The following is a 21,892-nucleotide window of genomic DNA, read 5'->3' as shown; positions in this document are numbered from 1 at the left end:
GTTTATTTTATAGGTAAGTATTTAGATTTAAATAGGAATATTTTAGTTTATAAATGAATTAGATTAATTTAATATAAATTTAGTTAGGGTTAGATAGAGTTAATATAGTTAATATAAATACTATAGTAACTATATTAACCCTAATATAATTAGGGTTAATATAGTTAATATATATAATGTAATACCTATATTAACTATAATATACTTAGGGTTAATATAGATAATATAGCTGGCGGCGGGGTAGGTAGATTAAATTAGGGGTTAATCATTTTAATAGAGATGGCGGCGGTGTAAGGGGCTTACATTAGGGGTTAATAATATTAATATAGCTGGCGGCGGTATAGGGGGATTAGATTAGGGGTTAATAATTTTTATATAGGTGGCGGCGGTGTAAGGGGTCAGATTAGGGGATAGATAAGGTAGATGGCGGCGGTTTTAGGGGCTCACAGTAGGGGGTTAGTTTATGTAGATGGCGGCGGGGTCCGGGAGCGGCGGTTTAGGGGTTAATAACTTTATTAGGGATTTCGGGGGGGGGGGGATCGCGGTTGACAGGTAGATAGACATTGCGCATGCGTTAGGTGTTAGGTTTATTTTCTAGTTAGTTTAGGGAGTTACGGGGCTCCAATAGTCAGCGTAAGGCTTCTTACGGCTGCTTTTTGTGGCGAGGTGAAAATGGAGTAAGTTTTCTCCATTTTCGCCACGTAAGTCCTTACGCTGCATATTGGATACCAAACTGCGCTGGTTTGGTATACCTGCCTATGGCCCAAAAAACTACGGGCGACGGCAGAAATATACACGCGTAACTTCTAGGTTACGCCGTATATAGGATACCAAATCAGCGTAAATATTGGCGTCGCCGGCTTTTGCGGGCGACGATTTATATCGGATCGACCCCCTGACTATTAGGGAGGCCTGAGAATAGGTTTGAAAACCAGTGACCTAGAGGACTTTCTGACCATTATTTAGCATACCTTGCAGAGTTCTGAATAAGCCTATTGTATCTGAAACAAAGGTACACATAAGCTGCAGAACACAACCTGATACATTTGAGTATTTTCTATAAAATGATTAGTAAAAATCTGTTTTAAACAAATACTTTTTGTAGACCTAATATTTTTGAAGGCACAGAAGTCCAGCAATTTCCTTGGAAGTATGTTACAACAGCTATAAAAACCTAACATGTTATTTGTCTTTACAATGGAAAACAATATTACATGGGTATAAAAACGATGTACACAGTTTATTTCTTGTCTTTTAGAACGGAACCATGGTTAGAAGTAGAGAGAGCTGTATAAAACTAAATTCTCAAATAAGTGTTTTTAGTACATGATTCATTTTGGGTTTCTAATGTGTGTTTTTTTATTGTATCAAAAATAAGCAGGGCTATGTAGTAATGATACAATCTGGTGTTTCAAATTTTCTGTAATCTGTACCTCCATATAAATCATTGCTACTTTTAATAAAATATAAAATGTGAACTTAAAGTGATGGTAAACTATAAGGTTTCACTAATTGACAAACAATGCTAAACAAAAAATAAATATGAGTTTCATTCATTAAAACTAATAATGTTATTTCTAAAAATGTTATTTTTAATTCAACACCTACTATTCACTGCTATTCGCCGACAGCCCTGAGACAAAACAACTTTTTTTTTTGCTGACGATGTTTGCGTTATCCAATCCAATGCATTTTGGCATGTTGCATTGAAAAGAAAAAAAAAATCTTTGCGCATGCGTTAGTGACGTCAGGCAGCTTCTCTGCGTTCCTTATGCGCATGCACAGTTAAACTGTAAAGACATAGCTGCCCACAGTTTATTGGAATATGGAGATTCAACAAAGAAAATATTTGGAGCTATCGTAAGTGTAAGTAAAGGAATGCAGCAATTTTGATACTGTAGGATAAACGTATACGCTATTAACAAATAAAAGAAAAAGGTCATCAGCGCGTCATCAATATTTAGATTGAGGGTGGAGCCGCGATCTAAATAACTGCGAATATAAGAAAGTAGAGGGGCGGAGCATAAAAATGAAGCAACGGATCTGTAAGATTATAAATTATTAAAGAAATATAATGCAACCAAAAAATATATATAACAACATACCTACAAGTAAAGTTTAAGCAGATTAGTTGCTATAAGCTACTAAAAATTAACATCCCCTTAAGGTAGCAATAGGACCCTGTGTGCCATGATAGTAGTATGTCGTCTAAAAAGAGTGATTTCTGTTTCTGCTGCTGTTACGCGTACTGTACCTTTAAGGAGGCCTGGAAGATCAATAAGGCCTTCATTGCAGTCGTTTATATTAGCTATATGTTTGTAGCATGTGGTTGCTTGTGTATTGAGTTTCCAAACCTCTTACTGTGCACTAGCCCTCACAGGGGTAAGATGACAAAAATGAGGAGACTAAACTTAAAGAGATAGTAAAGTCCAAATTAAACTCTCATGATTCAGATAGTGCATGTTATTTTAAACAACTTTCTAATTTACTTTTATCATCAAATTTGCTTTATTCTCTTGTTATTCTTAGTTGAAAGCTAAACCTATGTAGGCTCATATGCTAATTTCTTAGCCCTTGAAGGTCGTCTCTGCATTTAACAGTTTTTCACAGCTAGAGGGCGTTAGTTCATGTCTTTCATATAGATAACACTGTGCTCATGCACATGAAGTTATTTAAGAGTCAGCACTCATTGCCTGAAATGCAAGTCTGTCAAAAGATCTGAGATAAGAAGGCAGTCGGCAGAAGCTTAGATACAAGGTAATCACAGAGGTAAAAAGTATATTTCTATAACAGTTGGTTATGCAAAACTGGGGTATGGTAAATAAAGGGATTATCTATCTTTTTAAACAATATGAATTTTGCTGTTTACTATCCCTTTAAAAAAATGATTAGGGAAAAAAATTAAAATGGATGAGAATTATTAAAAAAAAAATTAGTGAAATGGGAAGAGTAACGTGTATAAATGCAGAAAATAATAGACAAGAGTTGGACAAGCATTCAAGTGCAAGGAAGACACAAGATAAGCATTTCACATTTTGTCAGCGACATAAATGCGCTTTGGTCCTGTAAAAACCACTTCCTTCTAGGCTGGTTCCGGAGGAGGAGCTAACTGCACACACCTGTGTGTGAGATTACCTTCCAGTCCTGCAGCTGCTGGCGGAGCCTCTCGTGCCTAACCCAGAGAACTGGGTAGCTATTTGGATAGCTTATTTCATCGCTCCTGGAACCTGACAGTGGATAGACATCCCACTGTGCTGACACTGTTAGTCAGCTTGCAAAAGCCTGTATAATTGGACTCTTTTTATTTTTCCCTTTTTTTTTTTATGTACAAGCCGAACTCTCAATCTAAATTTAAGGAGGACCTGGGTGCTCCCCTCCCCCACCTGTGCTGCGTGGGAGGTCGAGGCTGACTTTATTCACTTTTTCTTACCATATTGACAAAACTGCCCTGAGTCCTACCTGCAATATAAACAGCAGTTTCTTTATATGCCCTCCCTCCCCCACCGGTGCTGCGTGGGAGGCCGAGGTTGATTTCATTTCATCTCTTTTGCTACACTGACAAACTGTCCTGAATCCTATCTACAGCATAAACAGCAGTCTTTTCCCACACCCTTCCCTCCCCCACCGGTGCTGCGTGGGAGGTTAAGGCCGTCCACACATCTCAGCATAGCTGTATCTACAGAGGACCTGCTGTTTTTCCCCCCTGGCTCCTGCCCCGAGTATCTACAGTGATCCGGCGAACCTCTCACATACCTTCCCCTCCCCCACCGAAGTTGTGAGGGAGATAGAGAGCAACTGCGGAGCTGGCCCGAAGTGTGGTGGCGAAGTACATTTTCAAGCAGGGGTCGCTGGATATCCGAGGCGGTTCTGTCAGGTGACTAGCTGAAGGTCTGCCGGAGACTTCCCCCCTCCTCCACCGGTGCTGCGTGGGAGGTCGGGACTGAGTGTGACCGGTCTTGGGACAGCTGCTGAGGATTTCCTTGCTTGGCGCCTTCAAGTGTTTTCATCCTGGTCTCCTTAGACGCTGGGGCCAAATGTCAGCATAAGAGGCGAATATTCCTGGATCAGGTTTTCTCTGTTTCGATTTTCTTTTTCTTCACAGAGGTACTATCCGAGTCTGCCTGTCCTGGGGAACGCTGCGCTGGTGCTGGTAAAAACGCTTGATAGCTGGACACTAAACAAACCCCACAAACAGGTATTGCAATTCGGTACTACCATATTTGCAGGCTCTCTCCGCCTACCTATCTTGACATTAGTTGAATACTAACACAGGAACATTCCAGGTAAGGTGGAGAGCTCTACACATAAAGAGACTGGCTGTATTTCTCTAATTATACAAAGGAACTTTTTTCTTTTTTTTTCTCTTTCTGCTTTTTTTTTTTTTTTTTTTTTTTTTTTTTGGCTTAGTTAAAATGTAATTTCTATATTTTGTTACAATATCGCCATATCAATGTATTGAAGGCAAGAGTTAAGCTTAGAAAATTGTAAGTTGTGTATAACATGTAAAAGTTCATTGTATTTTCTCCTCTAAGAAGCGAAGTTTATTCAGGGAAGGGAATGCAAGGTTATTAAGTGTATTTGGAGAATCAATATCTTAAAATCAAAGGAGTTTTTTATAACCACTACAAGATTTATCATTTCTTATCACTGCTAAAAGGATAAGGTTATATAGAAATATAAAAGATCCCTAAACTACACTATTTAATTAGCCTTTATTAAGAATAAATCTCCTGTTTTCCCTGAAAATAAAATATCATCTTTATCTACTTGGCAGGGGGGAAAGCCGGCATAGAAATACAAAGATTATTAGTTAATTTACTTAACACCCATTTTCAAGGGGAAAAGGGGGAAAAAAGGATTCTATTTTCACTGAAAATATACATAAATGTAACTGAGGGAACCTGGTTATAAATAGGTCACTGCACATATATCTCGCAATCTGCAAGATACATTGTATACAATCGCTGGAATAACACTCTTTTGGCTATAAAGTTAACTGAGGCACTGCTATTGGTGCTTCTTGAGATATTATTCTCTTTATAGTCCATAATTCGTTACAATTTTGCCCATAGTAATAACATCCCTGATCATTGCACCCTTGACTGGACTTAAATAGCACGATTTAACTCACTTTTTTTTTTTTTTTCTCCTCCCCTTTCCCTCACTTAGCCACCACACTGCACATACCCATCCTCACTTGTCCAATTGAGAACGGTTTACCCTCTCAAACTTAATTCAGAATAAATTCACCCCCTGTATTGACCCTCACTGAGATAATTCGCTTCACTTTATTTTTTTAATTTCTTTTTTTCTTTTCACTGGCACATGGATAAATTCCTTCACACTTCACCCCGGAACCCTTCACCAGTCATGGCAGCAAGACAGAGAGACAGAAAATTGAAGGGCAATCAAGAGACCACCACAGAAGCACAATCAACAATGCTTAATCTATCAGCCATACAGGAGTTAACTAATATTCATAGCTTAGTTGCCAATATATCAGATGCGCTCTCCCCTAAATTTGAGGCTCTTAGAGCTGAAATTAAGCAAGATTTTCTCTCTCTTACACAAGAGGTTCGTCAATTTTCAAATAGGTTACAAGAAGCCGAACAAAGAGTTTCGGATCTGGAAGACTTAACAATAGTACACAGCTCCAATCTAGAAGGTATAAACAATAGCGTGCAGAAAATTCAAAATAGATTAGAAGATCTTGAAAACCGTTCTAGAAGAAATAACATAAGAATCATAGGTCTTCCGGAAGAGCAGCAATATGACAACCTCGTTAATTTTATATCAGAAACCTTGCCTACAATTTTAAAAATGCCATCTACTTTATATCCTATCCCAGTGGAAAGAGCACACAGACTTGGTATCTCTCGATCAGGCAACAAAGAAAGAACTAGGCCTAGGCCGGTTATCGCTAGAATATTAAATTTTCAAGATAAACACACTTTATTCCAGTATTATCGCAAACAACAGCCTGTTAAGGCTGGTGACGCTACAATCCTCATGTTTCAAGATTTCTCTGCTGACACTGCAGCAAGGAGAAGGGAGCTTGCTCCTATTTGCTCCAAATTGATACAAAAAGGGTACCAGGCAACCATAATGTATCCTTACAAATTAAAGGTTAAAGTTGGAGAAGTCACACATTTCTTTGAAGAACCCCAATTGGCTGAGAGCTTCTATAACACACTGGGCTCTTAGTTTAATAATAACAATTTTAAATAATCAATTGTTAGACTGAGTGTAATTTACAGGTTTTTGCTTATGGGGAAGACTGTGTCTCTTCTAGACACGTGTCTTAGGGTCCTACCCCCACCTATGCGGAGAATATGTAATTGTTCAAAAAATATTCTTCCCCTTTTTTTAAACTTTTTTTTAATAGGAAAGAAAATTAATACAGAAGTTGTACATTTTGAGGCTGATATCGGGGGGAGATATGTCTTATTGAAAATAAAGATTGCCCAGAAGATGTATACATTTTGCAATACATATGGCCCTAACGAGTTTGATCCAAAATTCTGGAATACTCTGCAGACTAAATTATTATCTTATGCGGAAGGTTCCTTAATTGTAGGAGGAGACTATAACATGGCACCACAGTGCCCGATCGATAGGCTTAGGCACAATGTTAAACAATTAAAACAAAAAAAAGACAACCTAGAGGGTAAGATGTTTAAAAAAATCATGCAGAATCTAGCGCTGCGGGATATTTGGAGACAGCAAAATCCTTCCATTCAAAACTTTACATGCCTCTCCAAGGCGCATAAGACACTCTCTAGAATCGACATATTTTTAATTGATGAACGTATGGTATTGCAAGGGGTAAATTCAGATATAGGACCAATCTTTCTCTCAGATCATGCACCGATTGTACTCGAATTTCAGCTTACACGTTCCCATTCTACTCCAGCACGTTTTTTTTTTTCCCTATTATTTAATCACTGAGTTAAAATTCAAGAATTGGCTCATAAATAGATACAAGGAATTCGCACATTTTAATAGAGATTATCTAAATCGCCCTGAAATATTTTGGGATACTGCAAAAGCAGTGATGAGAGGGGAGATAATTTCATACAGTGCAGCTCTGCATAAGAAAATTCGAACTAGAGAAAAGGAGTCATGCCAACGTTTAACTAACGCATATAATCATTATCTGCTCGATAAGACCCCTTTAAACTGGGCAAAATATGTTAGAGCAAAAAATGAAAGGGACACTTTTGTTTTATCGCAAGAAACTCAAAAGGAATTAAAATTGCAGGCTAAACTACATAAATATGGTAACAAATCAGGTAAGATGTTGGCCAAACTAATAAAAAATGAGAAAAAACAATCAATCATAGACAAATTGCATAATAAAGGGCTTCAGCTCTCCAAAGCCGAAGACATATTGGCTGCATTTAATGAATATTATCAGGAACTTTATTCATTTAAAACAAGTAATTTACATGCATCTGATGACTTCTGGAGGGATATTACATATCCTACTGTCACATCAGAAATGCTTGACAGCCTCAACGCTCCTATTTCTATAGAGGAAATAGAGAAAGTAATATCTAAACTTGCCCCAAATAAAGCAGCAGGCCCAGATGGCCTCCCTAACGAATTTTACAAAATTCTTACCGGCGAAGCCACCTCACATCTCTGTACGCTCTTCAATAGTTTTTTCATTGGTGGTAAATTGATTCCCTCTTCGTTTACCAATTCTTATACAACTTTAATATTAAAAAGCGGAAAAGATCCTGAACATAAGGAATCTTATAGACCAATCGCTTTGCTAAACTCAGATTACAAAATCCTTACTGCAATTCTTGCATCTAGACTTCAGGGGCCGCTCTCAGAAATTATTCATACTGACCAAGCAGGTTTTCTAAATAATCGCAATTCAGCTTCAAAAATCAGGGAAGCCCTAATGGTGACAGAATACTTTGAGGTTTTACCTAGCTTAACTAATGGGGGGGAGGACTTACCTGATCTTTCTATTATTTCCTTAGATGCTGAAAAAGCCTTCGATTCAATATTCTATGAACATATCAAAACATCGTTAAGGCAATTTGGGATCGGAGGTAATTTTCTTGAATTTATCAAGAATCTATATAAACAACCATCTACAAGATTGATAGTGAATAACAATATTTCTCCTCCTATTCTCTTAGGTAGAGGAACAAGGCAGGGTTGTCCTCTCTCCCCACTTTTATTTAATATCTCTATCGAACCTCTGGCAATTAAAATTCGTCACCATCTTGATGGTATAAAAATTCGCCACTGTGAAATAAAAATTGGTCTCTATGCTGATGATCTGCTGCTTTATCTGGCTAATACCAAACTAAATTTACCAAAACTTTTCCAGATCTTGGAGCAATTCGGCTCATTCTCTGGATACAAAGTAAACATGGCAAAATCAGAGATGTTATGGCTTAGGAAAAATAAAACCTCAATATTAAACATTCCTTTTCGCCAAGTAAAAGACTCCTTCAAATATTTAGGAATTCATATCCCGATAAGATCTGCAGATCTCTACACTTTGAATGTACCCCCAATAGTTAAATTGATCAAAGAAAAGCTTACGACATGGCAAAATCTTCCAATATCACTCTCTGGAAGGATTGCCCTTTTTAAAATGGCTCTTCTCCCAAAACTCTTATATATACTTCAAAACACACCAATAATTCTATTAGGAAAAGATATACGTTCAATTAATACCTCACTTATCCAGTTCCTATGGCAGAATAAGAGGTCAAAGATATCTCTTTTGAAACTTTCAATATCAAAAAAAGATGGAGGTCTTGCTTTACCAGATATAAGGTTATATAATCTCTCTTTCCTGGCCCGTGTTGTAGTAGATTGGATCTCATCTAATAATTATGTTTTGAACAACCATCTTGAGGCCAGTGTCTGCCATCCGTACTCCTTATCTGCATTATTACACTTAGCGCCTAAGGAAATCCCCTTAGAAATTAAACGACTCAAAACAATTCTCAACCCACTTAAAGCCTGGCACAAAATAGTAACTCTTCTCTCAATTAATAACAGCGCTACTTGCCTTTTGCCCATAATAGGTAACCCTAATTTTCAATCAGGAACATCTTCCGAAGTCTTTAGGAAATGGCATACGCAGGGGCTAACAAAGGTATATCAAATAATTGACAAAGAGAGAAAATATATTAAAACATTTCAGGAACTAAAAAGAGATTTTGATATATCTAACAAAGATTTCTTTGCGTACTTGCAATTAAGACATTATGCACAAGATCTAGTCAAGAAAGCAGGCTGGGATTGGGGATTGGGTAAACTCGATGACTGGCTTGTTTTAACCAGAAATGGCCATATGTCAATTGCACCATGTTATCATCTTCTGGGTACAAATAAAGGTGAGCCGGTTTTGGCAAGGATTGCCTCCTACTGGAATACAGTAATTTCTCAGAGTAATATTGAGCCTAAAAACATTCAAATGTCAATTAAAAAAATTGCACAAGTAACGCTCTCTGCAACTTGGAGAGAGGCTCATGTTAAGCTCCTCCATGGGGCGTATTTTACCCCCGAGAGAGGCTTTAAATGTGCAAATGCAGGGTATAACAAATGTCCTAAATGTTCGTATCAGGCAGCTGACTTAACGCACATGTTTTGGCACTGCCCAAGGATTAGAAATCTTTGGGCTAGGGTTGAATATTGGTTAAAAAATGTTCTTAAGATAGATCATGTCTCCTTGACAATATATCAAATAATATTATGCCTTAAGGAAGAGCCTGGCAAACAAATCGAGGAAAAAATAATAATCTCCGCTATCCTTGCGACTAGATATTTAATTTGCAAGAAGTGGAAAAGTCATGCAATGCCAAGCATTACTGAAATAAAAAACTGCATGAAAAAGCAATATATTTTGGATCAGAAAAATGCAGATATAAATAACGAACAAGATATTAAAAGGTTCTTTGATAAATGGGCCACTTTTTTAAAAATATTCCCTGCTGCAGAAATAGATTATTTAATCTTTCCCTTCAGAAACACAGAAATTGTTTTGCTAGGAAACTGGTAAAATCTCTGGAGGAGGAGGGTGATGGCAGAGGAGAGGGGGGGGGGGAGAGGGAGGAAGAGGGAAGGGAAAAGGGAAATTTTCCCCCCTTCTTTTTTTTGTTTTTCCCTTTTTTTTTTTTTTTTTTTTTTTTTTCTTCGCATGGGGGGGGGGGGGGGAGGTTCGAAAATTAAAATCCCAAGCATTGTTGGAAATTAAAATGTTCATGTTTTCACCAACATGATGATTAATTTAAATTTAACTATATGCATAATTGAATATAGTACTATATTGTCGAATCTATTGTATCTTTTATGTTATGCTTTCATTATGGTTGATTTTGTCTTGTTCAATGACTTGGATCATAAATAAAAGTTAAAAAAAAAAAAAAAAAACCACTTCCTTTGTGGTGTTAAAAGTATTTTTTCTGTGGGCCACTGTCTCTCTATCGAAAAGTATCCCTGACTTAGTTTATCTAGTTAAACAAACTTGCATTTTAAGAGATAAACACAATGTTTGGAACCTAACTAATGCATTACATTCTATTTAATGACATATCAGGACCTATGTTAGATACTTTAGGATAGTAGAAACACAGTAATTTTCATATATAGTAATCTCCTTAGCTACAGTAAGAAGATTCAAGTTATGTCAGCCTCTATTCTCAACGTTAACATCTTGCCATTGTGTTAAATACCTTTGGTAAAAGCAGGTTAAAGGGACAGTCTACACCAGAATTTTTATTGTTTAAAAAGATAGATAATCCCTTTATTACCCATTTCCTAGTTTTGCACAACCAACAGAGTTATATAAATACACTTTTTACCTCTGTGATTACCTTGTATTTAAGCTTTTGCAAACTGCCCCCTTATTTCAGTTCTTTTGACAGACATCCATTTTAGCCAATCAGAACTGGCTCTCCTGAACTCCACGTGCGTGAGCACAGTGTTATCTATATGACACACATGAACTAACACCCTCTATTGGTGAAAAACTGTCAAAATGCCCTGAGAGAAGAGGCGTAACTAGAAACCACAGGGCCCAGGTGCAAGAATCTAAGAAGGGCCCCCCACTAAAAAAAATTGAATTTGATGCGCATCTTTCTTTATTTTTTACATCTAACACAGAAAAAAAAGTTAATCAGATTACATGTCTGCAAAAGGAGGTACCCTGTGCCCACAGTCTGTGAGATGGTCTGACCCCCTATTACTGTATATAGTGACACTGTTTAACCCACCAGTACTGTATATAGTGAGTCAGTGACACAGTCTGTAATCTGCCGGTGAGATGGCTGGCCTGACCCTACCCGCCCCAGTACTTTATAAATTGACCACAGTAGTCTGTGACATGCTCCAGCCCCCCGTACTGTATAGTGACACTGTAGTGGTACTGTATAGTGACACTGTTTACCCCACGCCTCCCCATGCTGTAGTAACAAGGTCTGTAATTTGCAGGTTCCACAAACATACACATTCACATACATAAATTCACACACAGTCACATACATACATACACACACACACACCACTGGGTAAAACAGAAACACTAACCCCTGTAGTCAGAAACACTAGTAAAGCATCATGTCACACTCACATGATATCAGTGCAGGCACTGGCAGGTCAACATTTTTTTATTGAAAATACATATAAGCTAGGACCCAGTCGCAGTTGTGGCCTCTGCATCCCCCTGTAGTTTTGCCCCTGCGGCCTTCAAAAGCTTAGAAATTAGCATATGAACCTCCTAGGTTTAACTTTCAACTAAGAATACCAAGAGAACAAAGCAAAATTGGTGATAAAAGTAAACTGAAAAATTGTTTAAAATGACATTCTCTATCTGAATCATGAAAGTTTATTTTGGACTAGACTGTCCCTTTAAATATCCATGTTTACTAACCAGCTAATTATTTCACCTGTGCTCTAGTTCAGATATCCTCAAAAGCTGGCCTGTTAGGGAGGCCCGAGGGCAGGTTTGAAAACCAGTGGTCTATTAGAAGGTTTTGAGAGTATTTAGCTTGGCATCAAAGTAATCATTTAAACACTAGCCACAATATTACCATACATGGTGGTCATCCCTCTATTTTTTATATCTATACATGACCGAGCATGTGAAATCTGTTACCATGTTCCACAAATAACTCTGTATTATAAATTCCTATGTGGGCTTATGCAAACAGATTGCCAGCTCAGCTACACAGATAAACAACAGTGTGCCAATGGAAGTGGGTAGATCAGAATTCTGTTATGCTCCTTTAGAACAGAGAGATTTACTCAATTATCAGACCAAACAGGTTACAAAATGGTAGTTTGGAGTCTATTAGGATTAACTAAAATAGTTATCCTTCTTATAATGCCCTTTTTTGAATAAGAAACATTCATGCAGCATATTAAACGACATTTAAAGGGATAGTCTAATCAAAATTAAACTTTCATGATTCAGATACAGCATGCAATTTTAAGCAACTTTCTAATTTACTCCTATTATCATGTTTTATTTGTTCTCTTGGTATCTTTATTTGCGCTTAGGAGCCCGCCCATTTTTGGTTCAGCACTTGCTGATTGGTGTCTAAATGTAGCCACCAATAAGCAAGCACTACCCAGGTGCTGAATAAAAAATGGGCTGGCGTATAAGCTTAAATTCTTGCTTTTTCAAATAAAGATACCAAGGGAACAAAGAAAAATTGATAAGAGTAAATTAGAAAGTTGCTCTATATAAATAATGATAGTTTAATTTTTAACTAGACTATCCCTTTAAGTACAGTATAATAGGATGATCAACACATGCATAATAAAAAGACATTGCAAAAACAGTGTGAATTTCAAATGAGTAGTAAAGTCAATTCTTGTAACAATATAGAATTACCTGCTCTGTATAAGAACAAGACATGAATAAAATAGGATCATAACCTTGCTACAGTGCATATCCAATTCCATTTGACTATGTTTTTAATATTTCAAAGGCTGCTGAAAATATTCCAATAGAGATAAAAAAAAAGACAGCAAGTTTCTTACTTAAAACATATCCTTTATACTTCAGAAAATATTTCTAAAATGGGAATAATTCATTAATAAATAGTAAATTTAGCAGATATCACTTATTTTGAGAGTTTGACAAAACTTTAGCTGTTCGGAAGATTTTGTGACAAACCTTTCTAAAAACAGCTTGGCATAAAATATTTCTGCGCATGCAATCAAAGCACTATGCACCTGCAGGAAAGGGTTGAATGAAATTCCCTATCAAGTGCATGAATTTCTCCAAGGTATAGGACACGATGATGAAATAAATTGCTTGAGCATAGAAACATACTGTAGGTTAAAAGCTATGGACCCTCTGTACTTTTACATAGTTACTGAAGGCTGCTCAGAGTAAATTTGCTCAGGCAAATTGCACTGGTAACGCGTTGTTGAACACTTGCCTAGTTCATTAGTACATTTTAGCTATAATTAACTGTCTTTTTCTTTTGGAGTTTTTAGATTTTTCTCAAGCAAAGATGAAATTTAAAATTGCATTTTCAGACTTTGTACAAATCGTATCCTTAAATGATACACTAAAGTCAAATCTAAAAACTTTTAGGATTTAGACTAAGCATACAATAAAAAATAAAAAAATTATCAATTTCGCTTTGTTCCTTGGTATTCTTTGTTGAAGAGGAAACCTAGGAAGGCTCATAGGATTGTACACAGGTCTTTAGCACAATGTATAAAACTGCTGTTATAAAGTGATAAAGACAAGTGCACACTCCCATAAGCCTACCTATGTTTACTCTTTAACAAAGGATACCAGGAGAACAAAGCAAAAGTCAGAATAGAAGGAACATTTTACTTTTTTTTTTAAATGTGCATGCACTTTCTGAATCATGAAAGTTAAATTATAGTATCCTTTAAAAGGGACATTTTAATGCAAAAAATACTACATGTTCTTAACCATTACAACATGTTATTGTTGCATTTCTGATCCTACTTAACTATGTGTTTAACCCCAGTGCTTGGTAGCAGCAAGCATTGTAGCTCTGGAGACTATACCCTTGGGTTAGCTAGGATCTGTCATTATTAATAATAATAATAATAATAATAATAATAATAATATGTATTAACTTCCATGGCGCTAGGTACAGAGATAGGGTATACAATGAAAAAGATTTGTGATAAGATACAAATACCTAACACACTGAACAAAACTAGTACAGGAGAAGTGCCCTGCTCCAAAGAGCTTACAGTCTACGTGTTGTATATATTACATGCTCTAATTAATTTAATCATGTAGCTTTAGCTTCAAAATGTCCCTTTAATCTCTAGATCAATGGTCTCAAAGTACCGGCCCTGGGGCCATAAGGGGCCCTCAAGATAATTTCATCTGGCCCTCCCTTGTGATCAATGGTCTCAAAGTACCGGCCCTGGGGCCATATGGGGCCCTCAAGATAATTTCATCTGGCCCTCCCTTGTGATCAATGGTCTCAAAGTACCGGCCCTGGGGCCATATGGGGCCCTCAAGATAATTTAATCTGGCCCTCCCTTGTTTAATAGGTAAACCATTAATCTGGGTTGACAATTGTTTTCCATTTCTAAGAGGTATAATTAGTTGATGCTCTATATAGGCACTCACAAGATAAATATAAAGACAAGCGTCCTGTGTAGGCTCCCACCATACACTGCTTGCTATTATGTCATTATACAGTTCAAGAATGATCACTTCACTTGGCACTCACTAGATAAGTATAGACAACTGTGTATTGTAGGCTACAATAACCTCCATGGACTACTACTTGGGTAAATGTCACGTCCAGTCCCTAGTATTTCCAGTTCCGCAACACTTACTCAGCTCAAGCGGCCCCCATGGGAGAAGAAACCTTGGCCAGTGGCCCCCAGATAAATTGGGCTTGATACCCCTGGTCTAGATGAATAAAGCTTTGCTTACAAAATGATGAACTCATTTAATATAGTTTATTCCCTAATAAACACATATCAGTTGGTGCATATGGCTATCAACATTTGCTGGCCACAACTATGCCCAGTGTATTTTTTTATTAACAAGTTCAACTCAAAAAGTCCCAGATCGAACTGTGAAGTGATACTGTTAGTTAGAATTCAAGAATATTAACAATACCTGATAAGAATTAAAGGAATATGAAACACAACTTTTCTTTCATGACTCAGAGCATGCAATTTTTAACAACTTTCTAGTTTACATCTGTTATCATTTTTTCTTCGTTCTCTTGGTATCTTTTGTTGAAAAGCAGGGATGTATGCTTAGGAGCCTGTCCATTTCTGAAGCACTGTATGGCAGCAGTTTTGCAAGAATGTTATTTTTTTCTAAGAGCACTAGAGGGCAGCACTATTTCCTGCTATGTAGTGCCTCAGATGCCTACCTAGGTATCTCTTCAACAAAGAATATCATGGGAACAAAGCAAATTTGATAATAGAAGTAAATTGGAAACTTTTTAAAAATGCTATGCTCTGTCTTAATCATAAAATACAATGTTTAGGTTTCATATCCCTTTAAAGCATGATGAGTAGTATAATTCTATAAGTGATTGCTTTGTTAAAATGCTCTTATTAGTTGTGCTACAGATATAATATTTTGTTTAATGATCTCACGGTAACAATGGAGGGATTATGCAACAATCATACAAATAGCCATAAAAAATTTAAAAACATCAGCTGAAAGACTTACAAGATACATCCGGAAACAAAATACAAATGTGCAGACAAATTATACTACATACATTATTTTTAATACATAAAAAACACTTTAGATTGTGTTCTTTTGTTCTTTACATGTTGGCTACCAAAGTGGGCTGTTCTATGATCTATTGCTCCACAATTCATTGCAGACACTATTGGCAGTTCTAGGATTGACTCTATTCAACCTACACTATCTTGTTTTATGTTGTCTTGATCTAAAAAAAATCCACTCTAAAGATTGAATCTGGAATACTAGCAAAAATATAACCATTTAAATAAGTATTTTTCTTTTATGGCTGCAGAATTAAGTGCATTACATGAGTTGATTATTTAAAAAAAAATGTCTAAATGACAACCTTGCTCAAATTTTAAGATCTTAAGAAAGATTTTATATGTAGAGCATCTACTGCTGAGTAAAAACAAGTCAAAATGACAATAGAAGCACAAGCAGAACTGATACAATTGCGTCTAAGTGTCTTTTTTTATTTAACTAGACTTGATTACAGGGTTAGCACCTGCAAATGGAAACTGCATTTTAGGCATTAAAATTCATGAGGCTCTGGACATCTACAAAACAATCTCACTTCTCAAGTGAAATCACATTAGGAAGTAATTTTGCTGTATGATTTCTGTCTGGTAATTGTAATTTTATACATAGAGGACTTTTACTTTTTGCAGCATAATTACATTTAAATAACCAATATAACTGAATATTTACTAAAATAATCTCTAGAAAACATTCGAATTGCAAAAAATAAGTTATTTAAAATATTTCCTATTGAGAACCAAATAGCAGTGTATTCCAATTATTGCTAGTATACACACGACACAATTTTAAAATGGATATATTTAGAATTTTGCTACATGATTTTAGACCTTCAGTGTTTCAAAAAAAAAAAAAAAAGAAAAAAAAAAAAGAAATTCTTATGAAATAGCCACAAATCATTTTGTTTCAATCAAATACTAACTCACATTGCTAAATTAGAATGCACATTTAAAAAATAAATAAATAACAATAGCTGATATTAAACAATATTTCAATATTTATTTCAAGTAACATGATTTAAAATATTCCAGAGCCTTTGACATGCAATTATTAACCTTTTAGTTTCACTGAAAAGTCACAGCAGACTGTAGTTCTATCCTATATTGTCACTGTCATCTTTAACTGGTAATCTGAACATATAAAATGTATTACAAACCCCCAGACTGAAAACGCATTAAATATTAATGCAAAGTTATTCTCTAGGGAATCTTGCATTTCCAATCAAGAAAATGCTGTCTGTGTAAATCTTTTGAAGGGTGTGAGTGGTCTTCTATCATATACACCTGTGTAAAAATACTTCAAAGAGCAGAATTTTAAGCCTAAGGCAGAGACTAAAAACTGGACGGTGCCTTTTTCAACTTTTTTTTTTTATATATGTAAAGAAGAATACCATCTTATAACCCTTCCTTTGCTGAATGGTTACTGAACAAGTATGTGAAAAATGAAATGATAGAACCAGTTCTGCCATCCAGAGGAGAAAAGGAGAGAATAGACCGGAGTCTTAGAAATGGTATGACATGGTAGCTACCACCATAAAAATGCATGTTAATTGTAATTTAACCCATTGGCTGACAGAGGGGTTAAACTGCAACATGTCGCAGGCCTCTATGGTTGCAGATTATACATATTCTAGATAACCTCTTCAGATTAATATAGTGGTTACAACTAAACTTGACAAATTCTTAGTATTTCTGAAAAGCCCTTATCAAGATATTGTATCATATACATTTTATTTGTTCCTCTGCATTAATGTGAATATTTATTAATCCAGAACAAAACAATGTTATGTGTATCGTACTTTCATTTTCAGCAACAGAAGGCGTTTACGATGTGCATTGATGGATAGAAAAATGTATTAAATTATATAAAATAGTGTATTTTTCAAATAAAAACAGCATTGTATTTATTTGGCAAGGACATCTCATGCGACTTAAATATCTTTGCACTGAGCAAATTCAAATCAACACATACAAGGAAAGGAAGAATTGTCTGCACACTACAGCAGTCACAAAGCAGTGGTGATCCAGCACATCAGCACCATGGACAGCAACCAAGGCATCAGCTAATTTGCTTCAGATTCACAGGTGGAATATTACTGACTGCAAGCAATCTAACATCATCCAGCTGTGTGCAATACCCAGATACTACTGATCATGTCACAGATAATGTCTTATACATAGTATGTGCCATTTACAGGCACATGTACAGTGTTAATGAGGAGCTCAGGCAGATGACATTTAGATGAGATCATAACAAAGATTACGGGCATATGTCTGGTGTTCTTGTGCTGCGTTTCCGCCTGCAGTGCCTGATTAGACAGACTGCTTCCCAATAATCTACTTGCCCTGAGTGGCAGGTTTGCTCAGGATAGATTATTATAAAATGTAGAATGTGGCACTTCACATTGCGGTGGTAAAGCAATCTGGGCTCTGAATACGCTTGGACTGACACTCATGCACCGTGTTTGCCATGATAGCATTAAAAATAAAACTTAAGAAATATCAAACACTAGGGGAATGAGCTCATTTACTTGATGTTAGGTTAAAAGAATTGCTAAATAACGATGCAGCAATAAACTGCACCTTTACTGTCCAGACGCAACCTAGTACACAGCACATTTAATGCAGGCTGCTTATTACAACCAGTCAAGTCTAGCAACTTACTCTCACCCTACCCACAAATATCAATCCCTTCACATAGATTCTTTTAATTTTAGGCCAGAACATTTAACTTGTCATCTACAGCTGATGTGAGCCCTATTATTACACCATCTGTATCTTGCCCAACAAGACTTATTTTTCATGCATATGCACTTTTTACATCCAGACCATGCTCATACAGTTATATGGTCCATAAACCCTACCTTATATACTTTACACAAACCTTCCTCATCCTCTTGTATTTTCCACATCATACCATACCCACTCGGTTATATCATGTACACAAATGGCTCTTTTAAACACTTCGGGCATACTTTGTTTTTACACCTGCTGTATAGCTTGCAATCAGTAATACAAACACATAGTTTGACCGTACACGTACACCTCCTTTGCTTTGCCCAGACAGATATATTTCACATATTACGCAGACCCTGATAGCTATGCACTGCTCACGCAGTTTATACTATGCATCCCTGCTGGTTATACACTGTGCACACGTGTACCAAGCACTTCCCGCTGGCAGTACCATGCATATTCCATTGTAAAACTACACTCACAGTTGCTATACCATCATGAGAAATCTGTGCCCCACAGTCCCAGCTGGCAATAGCATGCATATACAGCTGTGACCTACACTCACAGTTGCTATACCATCATGGGAAATGTGTGCCTCGCACTCCCAGCTGGCAATACCATGCATATACATCTGTGACCTACACTCACAGTTGCTATACCATCATGGGAAATGTGTGCCTCGCACTCCCAGCTGGCAATACCATGCATATACAGCTGTGACCTACACTCACAGTTGCTATACCATCATGGGAAATGTGTGCCTCGCACTCCCAGCTGGCAATACCATGCATATACAGCTGTGACCTACACTCACAGTTGCTATACCATCATGGGAAATGTGTGCCTCGCACTCCCAGCTGGCAATACCATGCATATCCAGCTGTGACCTACACTCACAGTTGCTATACCATCATGAGAAATCTGTGCCCCACACTCCCAGCTGAAAATAGCATGTATCTCCAGTTGTAACTTACACTCATAGTTGCTATACCATCATCAGACATGGTTTGACCCACACTCCCAGCTGGCAATACCATGCATATCCAGTTGTAATTTACACTCACATTTGCTATACAATCATGAGAAATATGTGCACCACACTCCCAGCTGGCAATAGCATGCACATCCAGTTGTAACCTACACTCACAGTTTCTATACCATCATGGGAAATATGTGCACCACACTCCCAGCTGGCAATAGCATGCACATCCAGTTGTAACCTACACTCACAGTTTCTATACCATCATGGGAAATGTGTACCCCACACTCCCAGCTGGCAATAGCATTCACATCCGGCTGTAACCTACACTCACAGTTTCTATACCATCATCAGAAATGTGTGCCCCACACTACTCCCAGCTGGCAATAGCATGCACATTCAGTTGTAACCTACACTCACAGTTTCTATACCATCATGAGAAATGTGTGCCCCACACTACTCCCAGCTGGCAATAGCATGCATATCCAGCTGTGACCTACACTCACAGTTTCTATACCATCATGAGAAATGTGTGCCCCACACTACTCCCAGCTGGCAATAGCATGCACATTCAGTTGTAACCTACACTCACAGTATCTATACCATCATGAGAAATGTGTGCCCCACACTACTCCCAGCTGGCAATAGCATGCATATCCAGCTATGACCTACACTCACAGTATCTATACCATCATGAGAAATGTGTGCCCCACACTACTCCCAGCTGGCAATAGCATGCATATCCAGCTGTGACCTACACTCACAGTTTCTATACCATCATGAGAAATGTGTGCCCCACACTACTCCCAGCTGGCAATAGCATGCATATCCAGCTGTGACCTACACTCACAGTATCTATACCATCATGAGAAATGTGTGCCCCACACTACTCCCAGCTGGCAATAGCATGCATATCCAGCTGTGACCTACACTCACAGTTTCTATACCATCATGAGAAATGTGTGCCCCACACTACTCCCAGCTGGCAATAGCATGCATATCCAGCTGTGACCTACACTCACAGTTGCTAAACCATCAGGCAATTTTACCAAGCACTCCTTACAGGCAATGCCATGTTTACCCAGTTGTATTTCTACATTGCCAGTTGCAATACCATAAGCAGAAATGTATAGTACACACTCCCACTCAGCTAACTATATCATGCTCACAGAGCTCTTCCACGCATTCCAAGCTAATTATACCATGGTCACACAACTCGATCACCCACTGCCTGCTTACTACTATACCATGCTCCCTCACCAGGTGCACCCAATTACCATGCGCACACAGTTGCACCATGCACTCCGAGTGCTCGAAGCTGTATATGATACTTCATGCACACTGGACTGTACAATATACTCCCAGCTCCATTTACCATGCTCACACAATAGTACCCTATCCTTTCCTATCTGAATCTTTGACACCGTTTACAACACACCCACCCAGCTGTGCCATGCACACCCGCACTTTACAGCACATTAACCCTGCCCACCCAGATGTGCCATGTTACTGAACACTGCTCATCACACCAAGCTGCCCTCCCAGATGTACCCTGCACATGAAGCCCAGATGTACCCTTCGCATCCCAGACAGCTGTACCTTAGATTAATGTAATGTTCATAGACTTACCTGCTTTAGAAGTCAGTACACAAGCCCAGAAAGCCAGTATTATATCCATCTGTATTTTGTAAAGCTGTCCCCGTACACAAAAACCCCTAATAATCCTCCTGCAATTTGACAGAGAGAGACAAAGTTGAAGTGCTCACTGCAAGGCTTCAGATAGACACTAGCAGAGCTGGATGTAAGGGAACCAGTTCTATGGGAACAAACCATTTGTCCTGTCAGGGGGGAGCCATACAAACCCCCTAGCATCGTATACACCAATAAAATAGTATATAAATATGGATACTTAAATATGAACTTAAGCAAGTACTTACATTTATGATTTCTCAAACAAACCTTATTATGAGTCAATTTCACATATCTTTTTTTGTTAATATATTGTATAGTACCCTTAAGGAATGTTGGTTCAGCTGCACATGAGAAACTCCAGCTAGGCACTTAATAAGATGTAAAGGGAGGAGATTTTGCAAAACAGGCAGATATAATTTCATTCAATTTTTATGTTTGTTATATTCAGGAATAATAATTGGTTGATTAACAGAAAATTGAAATAATAGGCTCTACAAAAATATGCTTTCCATAAAATTTACATTTTTACATTTAGTATATTTAAACAGCTAACACTTGTTCTTTCCTGTAGCAATGTGAGACTGTTCAATGAAATGGGTTCATATCGCCTTATAATAACAAAAAAGTGAGGTCAGCAAATTGATAGGTGGGGAACAATTTAAATTCATTGACTAGAGACATCAGAGTTTACAGGGTCAGAAAATGAAATTAGTGCTGTGAGGCATTAAAAAAAAACTTGTATTTAATTTA

The 21,892-nt window shown here is 37.4% G+C and overlaps 1 protein-coding gene across 1 annotated transcript in view; it reads right to left on the bottom strand.

Moving 5' to 3' along the window:
• The window catches only part of NELL1 (neural EGFL like 1), a 1,753,035-nt gene extending 1,731,907 nt beyond the window's left edge, over positions 1–21,128 (bottom strand). The window contains exon 1 of the mRNA XM_053689313.1: positions 21,080–21,128. Within this exon, the coding sequence (XP_053545288.1) occupies positions 21,080–21,128 (49 nt within the window). The remainder of the gene's footprint in view (positions 1–21,079) is intronic.
• Between the last annotated feature and the right edge of the window lie 764 nt (positions 21,129–21,892).

The sequence above is a fragment of the Bombina bombina genome, chromosome 7 (genome assembly GCF_027579735.1).
Source record: "Bombina bombina isolate aBomBom1 chromosome 7, aBomBom1.pri, whole genome shotgun sequence".
Classification (NCBI taxonomy): Eukaryota; Metazoa; Chordata; class Amphibia; order Anura; family Bombinatoridae; genus Bombina; species Bombina bombina.
The sequence above is the reverse complement of the archived record's forward strand: the minus strand, read 5'-3'. Positions and strand labels throughout refer to the sequence as shown.